At 29.2% G+C, this 20,426-nt stretch overlaps 1 protein-coding gene across 7 annotated transcripts in view; it reads left to right on the forward strand.

Moving 5' to 3' along the window:
* LOC111640995 (sporulation-specific protein 15-like) overlaps positions 1–20,426 on the forward strand; it is a 169,466-nt gene that overhangs the window by 124,148 nt on the left and 24,892 nt on the right. For all 7 annotated transcript variants that reach the window (XM_023387099.1, XM_023387098.1, XM_023387100.1 and 4 more), the window contains 5 exons: positions 3,244–3,393; positions 4,133–4,235; positions 13,771–13,915; positions 13,996–14,183; positions 14,295–14,437. In XM_023387099.1, the coding sequence (XP_023242867.1) occupies positions 3,244–3,393; positions 4,133–4,235; positions 13,771–13,915; positions 13,996–14,183; positions 14,295–14,437 (729 nt within the window). The remainder of the gene's footprint in view (positions 1–3,243; positions 3,394–4,132; positions 4,236–13,770; positions 13,916–13,995; positions 14,184–14,294; positions 14,438–20,426) is intronic.

Raw genomic sequence — 20,426 nt, forward strand, 5'->3', positions numbered from 1 at the left:
TTACCAAAGATTTAACTGATATGCCAGTTTCAATCACCTCTTGGCCTTTTGATACAGCTACATCTTGTGGTTATAGATATATATATATATATATATATATATATCACTGAAGTAATTTGTACTTCTATTAATATATATATAATTGCGAGTGTGTGTGTCTATGTGTAGAATAATTAAAATGCATAAATGAATTTCACGTTTGATAGGTTAAAAGAAGAATTAAGCCAAATTATTTTAATATTATTTTTAAAAAAGTCTAGTTGTTTTAGTTATAAAAAGTATACAGAATTGAAACACCTGTTATGGAAATGTAAAAAGGAAGCTGTATGAATGATGATAAATATTAATTCAGATTGAATTGTGATAAAATTAATGAATTTCTACATTTAAAAGAAGTTGATTGGATTAAGAACGGGTTTTACTATTATTTTTTAAAGTTAATATTTGTCATTACGTCTGTTTGCATTATTTTTTTAACGAACAATTACAAACTGGTTTCTGCGATTATGTTTAATTCTGTCTACTTGATTTCTCAATAGTTTGATTTATTTGAATTATGCAAAATTAGACAAATGACTAGTTCTGAAAGAACTATTGAAAGTTTCAAAGCTGAAATGATGTTATAAAGAGCAAAAGAAGGAAAAACAACTTAAAATTTATGAGCAAAATTATAATTTTTTATTATTATTGAAAGCAATAATAATATCTTTATTAAGGGTTTGGAATGCGTTAATGAAAATAAAAACAATATGTTGTTACTCAAAGTACTAGCAAAAAATGTATTTTTGTTTGTTTAAATCTTTGTTTGTATCATATTTTTCTACTTTAATAAGTTAAAATATTAAAACTGTTGTATGAAAATTTGATAAATTATTTCATAGATTATAAAATACAAAAAAAGACTTGTTTATTTATTTTTGATTTGTAACTGAGTAAAAAGCATCAAGTATTATGAATGTGGCACCACTATTGTGATGCACAATAGCACAAGGTCAAGTCTGTCGTAGTATACAAATTAACAGGTTCTGAATCACATCTCAGGTTGCTGTTGTAAACTCTGTAAATATTCTGGAGCTCTTTTTTGTTAATGTGAAACCCCTAGCCAAGATTTATGGTGCATATTTGAACTTATGCTAAAATGGGATTTAATATTGGTGATCTTGCAAACTATTAATATTGCTTTAATGCATTTGCGTCCAGTCAGCAAATTGCAATAGTGAATTTTATGTAATAACTTTAAGGGCTTTTAGTCTAATTGTAATTAAATTTAGCACAACATATAGATTTGTGCTATGTATATATTTTATCAAATAACGATTCAATTTATAAATAACTGAATTATTTAATGTCATATATACTGTGATGGAATGGATTTTGAATTGTCGTATTTAATATTACAATTGTTCTTAATATTTCTATGTTAGCATTCATTTATGTGAAATTGGATCATTGGATTCATGATTAATTTACACTTCTAATTTTGCATTAATAAATTTTACTATAAAATAACTAGTTGTTTCCTATATATATCAATATTGTGAGCAATATTATAAAATTTTAATAATTGTTTTGAGTAGTTTGAACTAGTAAATTGTACTGTTTATTAAAAATAATTGATGCGGTAAAGTTGATAGTCAGCTCATTGGGAGATCCGCCTTTTGAGCCTTAGTAAATTATCAGTTTTCTCAAATAGCTTAACTTATAAACCTCTTTGTTGTTCCAATTTTCTGAAATAATTAGATATATTAAATGAAACAATTGTTTAAGAATTTATATTTGCAAACCTCGATATAGTACTATCCTTGTAAAACACCAGTGAGTACTTAGCGAAGAGATTTATCCACATAAACATTAAATACAGAATTCTTTAGTTTACAGGTAAGCCCCCTTTTAACACGGGAGTTATGTTCCAAAAAATTGCCATGTTATGCAAATTTGTATTATATGAAACAAAGAACAAGTAAAAAAAGGGGGGTTAGGTTCCAAAAATTAAAAAACGCTATTATATTTTCATAATTAAGATAAATATCGTTATTAAAATTTTCTTGAGCGATACATATTANAGAACAAGTACAAAAAGGGGGGTTAGGTTCCAAAAATTAAAAAACGCTATTATATTTTCATAATTAAGATAAATATCGTTATTAAAATTTTCTTGAGCGATACATATTAATATAAATTAAACAATGTTTTCTTTGTTATCACTAAGCACTATTAGCTTTTTGAGGGTGTTTTCTTTTTGGCAAGATATCCTTATCCTCTGAGCATTTTTCTGCATTATCTTCAGATCCATGCTCTACCTTTTGCAAAAAAGATGTTATTTTAGATTGTTTGCTTTTAGTTAAAAGATCTTTATAAATTTCCTTATATGGTGCTAAGCACTTATGAAGAATAAAACAAGTATGGAATAAGGGAAAACATCTGGCAAGACAAAATCAGAAGCATTGAGATTTGGCAACACCGAAAAAAGTTTCAAGAAGGATTATGTGTATCGATAGAAGGCGGAAAAGAAAATTTACATACTTAAGTACTAATAGTTCACAAAAGTAATAATTTTCGTAAACTATTAGTACTTGAGTATGTGAAAATTTATTACATTTCATGTTGTACGAGGGTTTTATCCAATTCTCGAACTGTGTTAGAATGAATCCGTGCTATAGAAGTGCTATGTTATATCGGGGTTACCTGTATGCGAATTACTAAATATAAGATTTTGCATTGCAAATTTCATTGTTATCACCAAATCTTAGATTTTTCAAACACTGCCATATCAAACTCATGTGTAGACCTTGTTACTAGAAGTAATTCTTATTGCTTGAAATACTTTAGTTTAGCTTGACATTCAGTTTAATGTTAGTTTTAAGGATGAAAAAATAGTGACAATAAATTAAAGTTTAAGAGCATTTTGATAGTGAAACATTTCCTATCAAAATACTCTCAGACTTTGATTATTTGATATTAATTTTAAAAATTTTCAATTGCATTTTGTTTCAAAGTATCCTGTATTTTGCTATCTGATCTTGTAAAATTTTGTTAATTGCTCTAAAAAAATGCATGAACAGTTTGGATGTGTATAAAAGTTGTTTTTAGTTGATAAAACTTTAAATAATAGCTGAGTTAACTAAAGTTTTATCCTCTGTTTATCAAATTTAAGTAGTCAACAGATTTAAAGTCAAAAATGAATTTAATATATATTTATTGCCAAATTGAATAAAAATTACATTTAAAATTGTTTTGTTGCAGTTTTAAGAAAACATGGCAAGCTGATTGCTTTCTTTCGGTCATTTCTACTTTCTCGTCCTTCCAGAAGGAAATTAAAACAAAGTGGAATATTAAAGGAACGTGTTTTTGGTTGTGATTTGGGAGAACATTTATTGAATACTGGAAGAGAAAGTAAGTATATGCAATAGAGTTATGTTTTTAAACAAGCTGATTTGGATATAGGATTAATTTATTGTTGAAAAAAGAAAATAGATTGTTTACTTTGAATTATGATTTGCATTATATTACAGGTGTCAGTTGATTAATGCAGTTAATTAATCCCTCAATTCTACTGTGTATATTAAAATGTGATATCTGTATTAAGTAAAGATAGCCAGTAAAGCTGCATAAATTAAAACCTCTGCCATGTATATAAAGGGATTGCCACAATAAATTTTACACAATAAACAAATCCTGTTAAGCAAGGGATACCTGTATATTTACAATTAAATTGATACATATTTTTTCATAAAATTTGAAGCCATTTGTTTATTTGTAGTTTGAATTTATATACAAATATAATAATAATTTCAAATGTTTAGTAAGTATAGATTGGTTTGTATAATTGATATAAGATAATTTTTGTACATAAAAAATTATCTTATATCACTTTGCACTGCTTAATAAATATTTTTATCTTATGCACTGCTTAATGATTGGGATACATTCAAAGAATGTATCCCAATCATTAAGCAGTGCATACTCATACTTTGAAATTACAATAATGATGGTTACAAATGAAACTTAAGTTTTCCTTATTTGATTAATTAATAGATAAACATTCCTAGTTTTAATAATTACTTTTTAAACATTTTATCTTCATATATATATTATGGTTTTAATTTTTTAAAATTATGTATTAACTTTATAGTTCCATTGGTTTTAAAGTGTTGTACAGAATTTATAGAAGAACATGGGATAGTTGATGGAATATATAGACTGTCTGGCGTTAATTCAAATATACAGAAGCTCAGGTATGTATGACATAAAAAGTCGTTACTAAAAATTTCAAAAAATTATAAATTTAAAGCTCACTCATACTTACATATATTTTTTCATTATTAGTTGCTGCTGCTATCTTTATTACCCTTATTGTAATAATTTTAAAAATCTTAAATTTTTATCTAGTTTTTATTTAATAAAATTAATTTGTAAAACAGAAATGCTAACCACCTACAGATTTTCTCTTGTTTCTAGGGGAGTCGCATGTAAAGTACAGACTTACGAATAATCTTATAAAAACTATGAAATGATCTTTTATATTTTCAAATGGGCATGCTAATGCTACATGTATAAGTGTTAGTTAGAACTTCATTGGTATATCAAAAAACATAACACCTTAATTACTGAGAAAATTTAATGAAAATGCAAATGTTTTCAGCCAAATCTGTTGGCCATCATCAGGCTAAGAACATTCGAATAAAAATAAAATAGAACAAAAATTTAAATACAAATAAAAAATAACGACTGAAATATATATATAAATTNATGCAACCGTTTTCAGCCAAATCTGTTGGCCATCATCAGGCTAAGAACATTCGAATATAAATAAAATAGAACAAAAATTTAAATACAAATAAAAAATAACGACTGAAATATATATATAAATGTGTAAAGAAAAATAAAAATTATTATTATAAATAACAAAATATGTATATGAAAAAATAAGCATAGGTTAATTAAATATCAAAACGTTACATAGAAATTCAATGAAATGCAAGTCATGCAAAAAAATACTAAAATCAAGGCATTAAATTAAGAGCTGTCTAATTGTTTGATTAAGTATTTCCAGGCCGAAGGCAACCCTTCAGAATCTCTAGAATTAATGCATGTATAAAGCAATCTGCTTTTATATATTTCAATTTTTTCGGCGCAAATCGCCAACGTCAATGAATGTATTGGTTTAATAATACTTGCTTCGTCCCATTTGATGATTGAGCCCTCAACTTGCGCCAATTGCAATAGTATTGTGGCATTAGATCCCTTGCTGATATTGTATTTATGTTTTTTTAATCTGACTCCTAAACTTCTATTAGTGACACCAATATAATTTTTATTGATATCTAGTTCACGATTTTCATAAGGAATCCTGTATACTCTTGTTCGTTTTTCTTTATCTATGCTGTCTTTGTCATTCCTTAATAATTTGTACAGGTTAGGAGCTCTCTTGAATATTAACTTGGACTTTTTGTGGGCTGAGATTTCCTTCATGATGGCTTTTCTCTTTCTGTCATAAGTGAACTTTTTGATTTTGCCGAAATCACAGTTTTGAGCTTTAGTTTTGTTTATTTTGTATTTTTTTATCAATGTTGTTATCATATCTTCTCTGTACCCTAGAGATCTGGCAATATGTAATATTCTATTAATTTCTTTTTGCCTATCCAACACACTACTGCAATAGAGAAAGGCCCTTTGGATAAGGACACGGAAGACAGCCATTTTGTATTGGTAAGGATCATTTAGAGTGGGACGGAATGTACAGAGGGCTATGCGTCGGTTTTACGTATACCTTAGTGGCCAAATGTCCTTCTTTGAATTCATTGTCAATATCCAAAAAATGTATCCGTGAGGCACATTTCTGTTCAATCTTCAGCATGAGGCCATCATCATTGTTGTTGATCTTGTTAATAAAATCATCGATTTTTTCGTCATTCTTCCAAACTACAAAGACATCATCAACGTACTTTTTAAAATATACAATGTCATTTAAGAAAACAGAAAGAGCACTTTTTTCCAATTTTCTCAATACAAGCTCTCACAAAAGTCCTGACATGGGACTTCCCATAGGGACTCCTTTTTTTTGTCTGTACTGATGGCCATTAAAGGTGAAAAAAGATTCATAACAAATAAGGTTAGCTAGTTCTATCAATTCATTACTGTAACATGCCAAATCTGGGCTCTTGCTGTGCATGAAATCTAAAAGTGCTAACCTGCATGATTCAATTTTTATAGACGGGTATAAACTTTCATAGTCCATCACAGTTCCAATTTCATCGTCCATTAAAATTAGATCTTATATCTCATTAACCACCTCCCTTGGATCCTGTGCCACATGTACATTACTCTCGAGGTGCGAGGTGAGAAATTTATGTAATTTCTTTTCAAGAATAAATGTTGGTCCTCTGCACTTTTCCACTATAGATCTCATTTCTTTACCCTCCTTATGGGTCTTGGCAAAAACAAACAACCTCGGCATACTTGGCCTGGGATTACGACAATTTTTGAGGAAAGATAATGCATTAGTGAGCTTAGCTTTTTCAAGTTTCTTAACCCTTCTGTCGATGCTGTCGATAATCTTTGTTTCAACACTCTCACATTCGGCTTTCTTAATATAATCCTCCAATGCATTATTATATGTCTGCCTTTTCATGATTACCAAGGTTTTGCTTTTGTCAGCTCTTGTTGTAACTAAATTATTTTTTCTAAGCCAACCTTTAGTAAGTTTGATGTATTTACCGGCATAACATCTTTTCTTACAAGTCGTCTGGTCTTTTATGACGGTTTTTCCATCAGAGGTATTCTTTTTCTAAAGAATCTAGCCCAGATATTCCTCTTTCTATTTCTTGGATTGATGTTTCCCATGAGTTTGAATTTTCCGGGACTAAGTTTGGTCCCCATTTTAGAAAATCTTTGATCCTAGTCGGGACTTCTATTTGGTCCCACAAAATAAATGCTGAAGGATTGCTATTAACTGCTCTTGATGCTTGCTTTTTAAGAATCCACTTCATTTTATTAATGTATTTATTCCTTAAATTCATTCGAACTTTATCTGTTAGCACAACTATGCCTTTGTTAATTTCTACCAACATTTTAGGATCTTCATTGTATATATTATCTTCTAATGTGATGAGCTCATGCAAGATACCATATTTTCTATTCTTAGCAATTCTAATTGACTTACAAAGACACATTAGACAAAGCCTAGCTTTCAAAGAAGCACATTCTTTTAGGATGCTAATCCTATATATCGATATTGGAAATACCTTGCTTTTCAAACATTCTTTCAAAAATTCAAACTTGCAATCTGCCTTGACAAGTTTTAACATTATCTTTCTATACTTCCTGTAATAATCCACCGGTGCCGCCATATTAAAATTGAAGTACACTCACTCAGCTCACTTATGATAGAAAGAGAAAAGCCATCATGAAGGAAATCTCAGCCCGCAAAAAGTCCAAGTTAATATTCGAGAGAGCTCCTAACCTGTACAAATTATTAAGGAATGACAAAGACAGCATAGATAAAGAAAAAAGAACAAGAGTATACAGGATTCCTTATGAAAATCATGAACTAGACATCAATAAAAATTATATTGGTGTCACTAATAGAAGTTCAGGAGTCAGATTAAAAGAACATAAATACAATATCAGCAAGGGATCTAATGCCACAATACTATTGCAGATACAGATACAGATAATTTTATTGATCAGATACCAACGGGTACATGCCCAGCACCGTAAAAACATAACCGGGTAAAGCGCGACAATATGGAGAAAGTGAGTACAGGTCCAGTAGATTGAGTGTACACACGTACAGTACACTTACAGGAATACAGTAGTATAAAAATTATACAGGAGTACAAAGGAAAGTTTTACATGGAATACAAAATAAACACTATACAGGAATTACTTATATTATATGAGAATACGATAATTGACACATTGTACAGGAGTTTAGGAGTACAAATAGAGTTCAGTAGACGGAGTACATAAATGATATTACATTTTGCAGAGATATTTTAATATAAGCATAATACAGTAGTGTCTCGTACAACGTACTTAATCCATTCCAGGTGCACGTCCGTTAAGTGAAACGTCCGTTATACGAAACGCATTTGCCCATAGAAATACATGTTAAAACATATAATTCGTTCCGCAGCATAAAATAACCGTACTGTACCATAAAAAATGAAAATGGAGCAGACACCAATTATGCCAGGTAGTCAGATGTTGTGAGGAGGAGGTGGAAGAACACTTTCTTTACACATTCATACAGATACAGACTTTTTACACATTGCAGCGGGTCTTTTTTTATTGTTTTTTAATCGGAGTCAGATTCAGGAGAGGCTACCGGAACTTGCAGGGTCAACTTCTCTTGTTCCATCCTTTGTTTTTTGCCCGCTGGCTTCTTGAAAAACATGACCAAGGTGGTCTGTTTCTCTTTCTTCTTTAACACCTGTCGGAAATGACGGACAAAGGTGTCATCGTAGAGATCATTGATCCTGTTGGCCTCAGCTCTGTTTGGATAATGAGTGTTGGTAAACTCCTGAACCTCTCCCCATTCGACAAGAAAGTTTTTGTCAACTTTCACTCCTGATGATTTCTTGCTTTGTTTCAATTGAAATCACCTTTCTGTTTTTTTTAGAAGCCATGATGCATTATAAATGACTTAACTTGCCAGATTATATGATACGAATAATTCTTTATTAATTAAGATCACTAAACACTTCTACGAGCTACTCTCGCTCCGTTTGTTTTTTACAACCTCTTTTCGTCCCGCCACCTTGGCATCTACACAATTACATTTCGTTTATTTGAATCGTCAACATATACTGTATTACATTACATTTAATGTTTATTTAAATCATCAACATATATTAAATTACATTTCTACTTCAGATATACTAATAATACATTCTAATAATACTAATATATCCTAAAAATAGCAGATTGTCATTGGCAACGGCAAAAGAGTGGAAACATCATTCGCACTTGTTCGAAAAAAGTCCATTGTTTGTCTCACGTAACTGCTGAACTGAAAGTCCGTTGTTCGCAGCAAGTCCGTTGCTCGAGTCACGTAACGGTCAAACAGAAAGTCCGTTATTCGCAGCGTCCGTTATTCGAGGCGTACGTTATACGAGGCCCCACTGTACTAGAGTACAGATAATATATACATTAATAATTACATGGCATGGTGGAACACTTAAAGTATTTAACAATAAGCGTGTTGAAAGCCTCATAGGTGTTCTTGTGTTTGAAGATCTCGTAGCAGTCGTTAGGCCAGGACTTGCCGTGGGCCTCTAGAACGATTTTGAGGTATAGCCTCTCCAGCTCTAGGGCAGGACACTCGAAGAGGTAGTGTGAAGAACTGTCCACGACTCCACATAATGAACAGTTAGGGTTAGGGGTGTTGCGGAATCTCGCCAGATAAGAGTGGAATCCTCCGTGGTTGGTGAGGAATTGGCTCATGCGTTGATTAGGGCAGTACCACTTGCTGTTAATGAAGTTTCTGATGACTGGAATAAGCCTATGTGTGGTGGGATGCCTCCTCTCATCCCAGTCCCGTTGTCAGGAGGTAAGTAGATGGTCCTTCAGGATGAATTTGATGGAGTGGATGCTAAGTTTGTTGTAGGCCACTGGAAGGTCATGGTCAGAGCTGGCGGACTTGGCAAGGGCGTCCGCCCTCTCGTTGCCGAGCGTTCCCTGGTGGGCACAATACTATTGCAATTGGCTCAATCATCAAATGGGACGAAGCAAGTATTATTAAACCAGTACATTCACCAACGTTGGCGATTTGCTTCGAAAAAATTGAAATATATAAAAGCAGATTGCTTTATACATGCATTAATTCTAGAGATTCTGAAGAGTTGCCTTCAGCCTGGAAATACTTAATCAAACAATTAGACAGCTCTTAATTTAATGCCTTGATTTTAGTATTTTTTTGCATGACTTGCATTTCATTGAATTTCTATGTAACGTTTTGATATTTAATTAACCTATGCTTATTTTTTCATATACATATTTTGTTATTTATAATAATAATTTTTATTTTTCTTTACACATTTATATATATATTTCAGTCGTTATTTTTTATTTGTATTTAAATTTTTGTTCTATTTTATTTATATTCGAATGTTCTTAGCCTGATGATGGCCAACAGATTTGGCTGAAAACGGTTGCATTTTCATTAAATTTTCTCAGTAAATTAAGGTGTTATGTTTTTTTTATTTACATATGCTGAGTGAGTGTACTTCAATTTCGTTGGTATAGAAATGCCAGTATGTTTAATTGTGGAAAATACAGACATGGAGTGCTTCTGCTTTATAAGCTTTTGGGCCTGTCTATTTAAAAACTTGTTCTCGTGCATGATCAAGTTTGACGGTTGTGCTAAGACCTGTAAAAAAATGATTCTTGCTTGCATTTAAAAATGGTGCATGGTCTTCTGACATCACGATCGGGTGTGCTAGAAAAAGAAAAAAGCAAAAAGACTTTGTAGTGTGTGCATGACATAGACAAAATGGTGGATTTTGTCAGTTATACATATTTTGTTCTATCAAATGTGAAATATATATTTAAATTTATTTTTAAAATTTTAAGAAGTACTTTACGATGAAGTGGATTTTTTTCTATTTATTCATTTAATTACTTAATATAATTAAATTTATAAAATCAATCTATTCTATATATATAAAATATTTAGCTTAAAATCATCATAACATGTTTATCTTTTACAAATGAAAAAAAAAGAAATGACAGCATTGGAAATCATTGAATCATCATAAAATTTTTTAACACATAGGTAAAGCCTGTGGGCAAGCAAGTAAAGCAAGTGCAGTTGAAATAATCTAGTATCATTATAATTTGTTTAGATGATAATTTGAAAACATTAGGGCTTACTTTAGACTAAAATTGAGATAATTTATGAATATCTTAAAATTAAGGTAATGATGTTGTATTAGAAGGGAAGGTGTATTTGGGCTCATCTCTCACTCTCCATATCCTGTGTTATTGATGGCCTTCTTAGATTGGCATCTCTGATACTAAGGGAAAAATTATATATTAAATTTAACTTTATTATTCGATTTTTTGCTGGAAATGATTATTTATAGTGCATACTTTTTTCTGTCAAATAACTGATTCTTATCATAAAATGTTTGATATTCAATGAGAAATTTGTTTGACTGGAGGTAAAATGTCAAATATTGCAAAGAGAATCAGGATGAGGATAAATTTAATTATTTAGATGCTATACCACCCAATGAGAAAAAAGGAAATACTATGTCTGACCAAATCATGCCAAGTGTGCATAAAAGATTTTTTTAAATGTGTAAAACATGCCACTACTACTGACTGTGCCAAAATAAGCTAGCTGCTAGTGCAGAAAATGTTTCAGTTGTTTTGTATTATTTTTCTGTGAATAAGTGTTCTGCTGTCTGGTGTCATAGTTTATTTTTCTCTATTTTAGACATCAACTATTTATTATTTACATTATTTGCTATGAATTTGCCTATTTTTGGTACTAAAGGCAAGACTGTTTTATTAGACAACTCCATAGGTATAAGAAAGGAATTCTGGTTTCTGGTGTGAAGTTGACATATAGACACTAAACACACCTTACACACTTTCCCAGCAATGAAATTTAAATTATTTAAATTTTGTCCTGTAACCCGACAAAGGCTTGTCAACTAGGCAAAAAATGTTTGTTTTGAATAAATTTAGTTGTGGAAAAGTAAGGTATATTTAGTGTCTTTTTATACCAAAGTTCCAGCTTAGACTATTATTGAAACTTGTATTAATCTATTCCACTCTCCTAAATTTTCATTACTTAATCTGATTTTCTCTGTTGTCCTTTTTTTTCTGTTTTTAATTTTAACTTAATTTTTTTGTTTTTAATTAATTTTATTAAGAGACTTGCTAACTATTTTCTGCTTTAAAATTGCAATAAATATCAAGTATTTTGTTTATATTAATGAAAGTTTTTTTTTCTGAAATTACATTTAGATAATTTATTTTAAATTTAAAAATCTTCTTATGTGAATACTGGAACACACATAAATTAACACACATAGACAATTTTTTGATTTACTTTTCTTTTGTTTTGGAACTGTATATTATTCTTTATATTGTAATTTATTGTTATAATATTTGTATAATATTGATTATAAAAATGTTACAAATTGTTTATAATATTCTGTCTGAATACCATCCTGTTTGTAGTTCTGTTTATTTCTGAAGAGTTATAATTACAAAAGTATTTGAATTATTTATTAAGTAGTCATTTTAATGACTCATATTTTGATTTTAATGTTAGAAAGTGGTTATAATTATAATGTTTTGTGTTCATCTTGTGTACCTATAATATGAAATTAAGCAGTATACCATATAAACCTCAAATGAAAAGTCAAAAGGGATTGGATAGCCTTAGCAAATTCATGAGTCAGCAGCACTTGTTACTACCATGTAACTAGTTGCAAGAAACATCTAATCTTGAATGTTTACTTATAATAAGTTTAAAATATACTCTTTGCATGTAAACTTTTCTTTTTTCACTTTGTGTATGTACATAGTAAATATTCTAGATTATAGTCAGTATTTTCTTTTTAGAATTTAAATCTATAATATTAATATTGATGCTATAGTAAAATAATATAATTTTGTTGCTAATTAATATATTGATTTGCCATATATACAAATTTAGAACTGCCATTAAATTTTTTCCTCCATTATGCATTTTCATCTTGCAGAACACTCTTACATTCTTTCACAGAATCTGCCAGTTTGCAAAACCCAGTGGTGTAGATTAGAACATTCTGTAGCTTGTTATTGAAAGGTTAAATTGTATAAACTATATTTTATTATTTTTCTTTTTACTTTCTTTCATTTTCAGTACATTTGTTGCATCCAAAATGTTAGGTGTAAACGAATGAACTTTATAAACAAAATTGGTAACTCCACGACAGAGGAGCATTTTATGTTCTGCAGTTTGCAATGTCAGAATCGCACATCATTGTGCAACATGAGTAATCTGCAGGAACTATAGAATTGTGCTGCTATAGGACAAGTGACAATGAATATGTAGTGTGTGTAGGAAGAATTTGAGTATGGGTTGGATGTGTGCTGTTTGGCACAAGGTTCATGCAATGAGAAACTATAATGGGTAAATGAAAAACTTGGACAGTTTTTCAATGTTTTAATGCACATTATGATGCTCTCGGATATTAAGTAACATAACTACAGTAATTTAAAATGGTAGCATTAGTTTTGGAAGACCCTGTATATGTCATAGGATGTTTAGTATGAATTATAGATATTCAGGTAAATAGAATGATGGATTCTTACCTTTATAATAATAAATCTGCTCACATTATCTTACGTTTACAAAGATTTATTATAAACTAGCCTTGAGCATTAGCTCATTCTTTGATTTCCTGCAGTTTGTTTGCTTTCAAAAATGAAAATGGTTGAAAAAGTTTGGTATTCAAAAATATCATCAGTAATTTGTAAAATTTGTTTGTTGTTATATTTTCTTAATTGATGTCAAATGTTGTTTTTATTAAAGGCTCTGATTTATGAGGATAATTTCTGTTATATGACAAATTTGTATATAACTAGAAATTGTGACCAATACAAAGAGTTTTAGGTGCAATTTTTAGATAAAATCTCAAATAACCTAAATTTTTAGTGTGTTTATTCTACTTTGATACTATTGATGTAATTAGTGCTTTTCTATTTTCTTCTACTTCAAAAAATTGCAACAGATTTATATTGTAATGTAAAAATATATGATTTCAGGTTAGCATTCGATGAAGATCGAATTCCTGATCTTACCGACGAAGCCATCGTCCAAGATATCCACTGTGTTGCCTCTTTGTTAAAAATGTATTTTCGTGAATTACCAAATCCATTATTAACATATCAGTTATATGATAAATTTGTGGTAAGGTTAAACTTGTTATAATTCTAACAACTTTATAAATAATTAAATTCTATTTATAAAAATTCTTCTATTACTTATAGAATGCTGTGCAGTCCGAAGAAGAAGTTAGATTATTAAGATTACGTGATGTGGTTCAACAGCTGCCACCTCCTCACTATCGTACTTTAGAATACTTAATGCTTCATCTTGCAAAAGTTGCTGGTCATGGAGGACGAACTGGAATGACTCCAAAAAATGTGGCAATTGTCTGGGCCCCAAATTTATTGAGGTGAATAAAATATATAATTATTATTATTGTATCATTTACTTTCATTATTCAATATTCAAACTTTTTTAATATTAGTTTAATAATTCTATTTTAAATTATTATAACTCATAGATCAAAGGACGTTGAAGGTGGTGGAGTTGGTGCCCTTCACGTAGTGGGTGTTCAAGCAGTATTAACCGAATATCTGATCCGTTATGCAGATCTCATTTTCAATGAGAAGCTTCTTACATTTCAGAGTCCAGGTCCCGATGAGAGTAAGAAATAATTAATGAAGTGTTTTGTCAATAAAATGAACAAATTTAATTAATTTTGAGTATTTAAATTACTAAGCAATGCCAACTGTAAACATACCAAGAAATTTAAATTGAATGTAAAATTGTATTCCAAAAGCATTACTACTAGTAGCAAGCATAAAAAAATTATTTACCATAAATTTTATTATTCAAAATGTTTAAACAGTAATTTATTTAAGTATTACTATTATTATGCTCCATAGTTTTGTTTAAATTTACATTACATACATGCTTCTTCAAGAGTATTGTAAAATTTTCTGTAAACTATAACCTAAGTACTCTTTAACACATTTCATCCATTTTCAGAGAATACTTAGGCTATTGATTATAGAAAATTTCGTAATATTCTAGAAGAAGCAAGTATTTATTTTAATTTAATTATGTATACTGTATAAATTTTTCGTCTACAAGTACGTATTTTGCAATATCAGGACTTACTATACTAGCTTTAGAGATAATGCTACAGAGTTTCACAGAAAACAATTTTTTGTTTTATTTAATATACCTGACAATTATTTATTTATTTATTTATTTAATATACCTGTTTTTCAAATACCATATTTCAGATTTTAATTTTTCTATTTCTTTCTCCATGTTTCCTGTTCTTTGCATTCTCTGATTCACCAGAATTTTGGCTAAATATATTATTAAAAATATTGTTTAATTAAAATCTAAAATACGGTATTTGAAAAACAGGTATATTAAATAAAACAAAAAATTGTTTTCTGTGAAACTCTGTAGCATTATCTGTAAAGCCAGTATAATAATTATAGTCCTGATATTAGAAAATATGTACTTGTAGATGAAAAATTTATATTTTAGTAAGTCAAGGACATTGAGGAATTTTAATTAAATTATGTATACAGTACTTTTAATTGCATTTTATAAATTAAGGATATAAATTTAAATAAATTCAATGTTAAGAGGTGCAAAAAGAAAGAAAATTGAAAACAAACCTGATATTAGATCTTTTGATTTTTTCAAAGGAAATTAATTGTAAATACAGAATCTAATGATAATATATATAATTAATGTTTCTAAAACTCTAAAATATAAGTTTATTTTGCTAAGCTTTGCTGCAATTTACATCGTTATAAGCTTAACCTTTTAGCAGTAGGGTTAGTTAAGTATGGTGCTATCCCTATGCAGTGGAGAATAAACGTGGAAAATTATTTAAGTATTTTTCCACATGTTTTTTTCTCATTACCATTTCGGAAAAAGATTTTGTAAACAGTTATGTCTAGTAAAGAAAAGTTTTTTTTTTATTGTTACATAATTTCTTTTTTATGTGAATTTTTTTTGCTGTAGTTTTTGGCAATAACCGCAAATTTTGTGGATATATTGGTTGTTCACCAGTGCCACACGATCGCCCTTGATGGATATATTTGTTGGTTACTACTGAGTGGATAAAATTGATACAGGAAATAACAAAATTTCAAGAGTTACAAACAATCAGTCAGCATAATTTAATTAGCAATCTGTTTTAATTTAATATATCTAATAAATTTGATTTGTTTTACAAAGTATTATTTTTTAAAAAATATTTTAGGAAACGTCAAACAATTAACAAAAACTTGTTAGTTTATGATATTTTTGCAAAATTATATCATCTCTTTTCTTCCTTTTATTCACTTCCTCTCCAATTAATCCATTTTTTTGTCTCAATCTTTATACAGTTTTTTCATCATTCCCTTAGTCTAGCAAAGAGGCCAAACACATCATCCTTCTTCAAAATAGTGTCATGTCTTTGTATTTTAAGATATCAGCAATGTTTCCCAATGTCTTAAAATAATATAATTTATCTTCAATTAATTATACAGTCAAACCTCAATTTTCAAATGCCTCACTTTACAAACAGTTCGGTTTACGAACAGAATTTCAAACTCATAATTGCGCCAGTTGTTGAACAAATACTCCGCAAGAGCAGGCCACAGATTACAGAGATGCAGATGGTTGGCTTCATATACTTCCTATGTTAAACAAAGTCGATAGCCCAACCAATTAATGACAAGACTTCCAATTCAGAAGTTGGTGTTGAAATCACCTCACGTTGTTAGATGTCAGGACACAAATCATTGATGACGTTGCTATTTAAATTAGATTTCAATGCTCGTGCGGGAAAGATACTATTTTTGTTTTTCGGTATGTGCCGCAGTCAAATCTAAATCAAATTAATTAATAAAAACTGCTTTCTGGTACTTTTGAAACCGTGCCAATAATTTTTAGTAATTCAAACACAATAAATTTAATGATGAGATTTGCCAAGTGTCTGAATAAATACAATAAAGAATTTGTGTTTGAATTACCAATAAAAACTGCATTAATTGACATTCACGTAATATAAAGGGTATCCAAGAATTTGTGTTTAAATATGTTTAAGTTAAATATTTAACAAAGATTTATTAATATAATATAATATATTGCATTTGTAGGCATTTTTATGAATGAAATACAACTAAAAAAGGGGCTTTGTTTTGGGGGTTGGGATTGGATTAATCCATTTTATATTGTTTCTTATGGGAAAATTTGTTTTGGGCTTAGAACAACTTTTAGGAAGAATACTAGCTGGGCATATAACTTATGCCACTGCTTTTTAACCTTTAATAAGGTAAAGAAGGATACTCGTTGTCCAGAATTCATCTTGTACATTAAAAGTGAAAAATAATATTGGACTTCACGCTGAATATTGGATAAGTAAAGTTGATAAAACTCTGCAATTTTCCCAGTTGTTCATATAAAGAGGCCGGGCAGCAAGACTTTGTAAACTGAAGGTGGGCAAGATATACCCTTAGCTCTACTTCTGCCAGAGCTTTTCGTTTGCATTTGATTAACTTCGAAAAAAGCAATTTCTCCACATTCTGTAAGGTAGCTCGTAGGCACGCAGGAAATGCTCTTTGGTTGATGGTGATGCACTTCGGGACTATGCCATGTCTTCTGCACTTTAGTAAGAATACTAGCGAATACCAATACTAATATTGGACTTCACGCCGAATATTAGAAGTCCAATATTATTTTTCACTTTTAATGTACAAGATGAATTCTGGACAATGGGTCTTTTTCTTTACCTTATTAAAGGTTAAAAAGCAACAACTTTTAGGAATAAATTATCGTATTTACTCGTATATAGGATGAGGTGTGACTTTAAGGATTAAAAAAAATAGAAAATTAGATTTATTAATACAATTCTAATTTTATTTCGTTTAATCACAAAGTTAAAATCCTTAAAGTTAAAATGCCAGTAAAATATCAAATGAACGTAAATGCACACATTGTTCTGCAAAAATTACTGGCATTTTAACTTTAAGGAAAAATCTTGTAAAATCAACAACATTATGTTCATATAAAGCTGGACAATTGGGAAAAAATGCAAATACAAGATTCACAAAAATTATTTGCAAAAATGCAAAGAATCTTTCGCTCGTGCATATAGGACGATCTAGGAATTTGAAGCTGTGGTAAATGAATAAAAACCTTGTCTTGTATGCAAGTAAATAAGGTATGTTCGAAAACCAAGGTTTGACTGTATATAGAATATGAAAATATGTATCAGTCATTGTTTACAATTAAAATAATGACTGTGCAAGAAAATATTATTTGTATTGAGTGTAATTTGCAACATATTGTGTATATGAATTCTTATGCCTCTATGTTTTTACTGTATTAATTTTAATTAGATCTTTGTCTCCATCAGACTTGGTATATTAATAGGACACCAGTATAATAAGTCCTATTAATATACTAAGTCTGACATAGACAAAGATATACATGATACTCAATTTTAATAATATATTTTGTTATCTGATTTTTTTAAAGAAAAATATTTGATTTTTGAAAGCCATTGAATACGAGATTTTGATAGATTGATTTTTGTAAGATATAAAAATTCATAGAATGATACATGAATAATCTTCAGATAAATTATTATGTCATGTAGGAAGATGTTTGTCATAAAAACCACAAAACTTGCTTTCATTACAAAACACAAACTATAAAAAATTGATTCATTTCTACATCTGTATCATATGCAAATTATACTTATTCTGTAAAATTGTATATAATAAAATAACATTTTGGTATTAAAATGTAATGATTAATAGTAAATGACACTTTCATACCAAATCAAATTATTTTTGGATTGTTATATAGATGTTGGTAGCTGTTGAACTAGTTTATAATACACCAAAATATACAGTTTATTGATTTGTCATGCTGAAAAAAAGTATATCAGTTTTCATGTATTAATTAACAAATATTACCATAAGATTTTTAAATTTAATATTAATAATTAACATACTCAATCAGTTACACGCAGCCACAAATATGTTTATTAGACTAACTTTTTCGGTCATATTTAATTATCTTTGTTGGGTTTGCTATTCAAAAAATCAAACTATTTACAAAAGCTAACAGAAAATAGAACAAAAACATTGGAATGCCAAACATTTTTGCTGCTTACAAGGTTGTATATAGCTGATTGAGTAATCTATTGAAGCAGTTATTTTATGAATTATGAATAATAATTTGTGTAATATATTTATTCTTAGATCTATAGAATGCAAAAAAAATTTTTGATCTTATGCCAGTAAGCTTTTCAAACTGCCAGATTTATTTAAAAATTCAGTGTTTTTGACTGCCTTAGTAATCAATCATCTGCAGATTTGGAGATAGATTTCTAAAACATGAATGCTACATTCCAGAACACTTGATATATAAAAACAAACGTGTGTTGATTTAACATTAATAAATGTCAGGAAAAAAATATAGAAACTAACAAATAATAATTAAAAATGACAAACAAACAAATATAATTGTATACTTAAGAGGAAGCATATTAATCAAGCTGTTTAGGTTAAATTTTATTGTAGGCCTTTCCCTGCTTTTGGATGTATTTCCTATAATTTTTTCAGGAGTTACAAAAAATTAAGTGCTTTAAAAGTACTAATGTTCTAAAAGGAAACAGTTCAAATTAGGAAAGCTTTACTGTTCTATGGCAAATATGATGGATGATGAAGTTTCTTTTCCACAAGTGATTTTGTTAATGAAATCAAGACTGGTAGAGAGCACTACTGCATTGTAGCTTGAAACTTCTGTTTTTTGGCTCAAAATATATGAAAATACAAATTTAGGACAGAAAAAACTATTTGTTTATCATTTTAATTATTTTTTTGGGTTTTTACGTTCATTAATTTTTTAATTTTGAATACTTGCGTGCTTGCTTTTAAATGTTATTCATCTGGAATATAATATTAGTTCATAGTTTAGAACTTTGTTTCCAGTTCTAAAGATATTTGATTAAGACAGTCAGAACAATAGTCACTTTAAATAAATCTGTTTTAAAACACTTTAATAAATCATGTCTAATTGCTAGCAAACATAGCGTGGTGCATAGAGGAGAGTAAATATAACAATGTTTGAGTTTTATTTTTATAAATGTTGTATAATAACCTGTAAAATTGTGTTTGGTTATTATACAAAAATAAACTTTAGGAATGCCAAATGAAAACAACATTGCTCAAAGTATTGTTATCTATATGACTAAACTGTTAATTGAAGAAAATTTATAAGTTAAGTTGAATTTCAAATGCATTGTATAGAACAAGGGTGGGCAACCTTTTTTATAACATGGGCCAGAATAAATTTTACGTTTTTTCCGCGGGCCATAGTAGTAAATTGACACCTTGTGACCTGTAAATTTTTAGTCTGCAAATATGAAATAAATAAATAAAAAAAATTAATTACTACAGTCGACCCCCCTATAACACTGTTGATTATTCCGTTTTATATAAATTCCATGTTGTATGAGTCACTTAGATTTTACAAATGCGTGTGCCGGGCTGTGAACGGCTCACCTATTTGTAAAATCTAAGTGACTTTAAACACAATAAAAACAGCACTATGTAGTTGGATACGACAGACATTACATTTTCTAATTGCATAGCTTTTGCACATA

The sequence above is a fragment of the Centruroides sculpturatus genome, unplaced genomic scaffold (genome assembly GCF_000671375.1).
Source record: "Centruroides sculpturatus isolate CEXI.00-Female unplaced genomic scaffold, Cexi_2.0 scaffold187, whole genome shotgun sequence".
Taxonomy (NCBI): Eukaryota; Metazoa; Arthropoda; class Arachnida; order Scorpiones; family Buthidae; genus Centruroides; species Centruroides sculpturatus.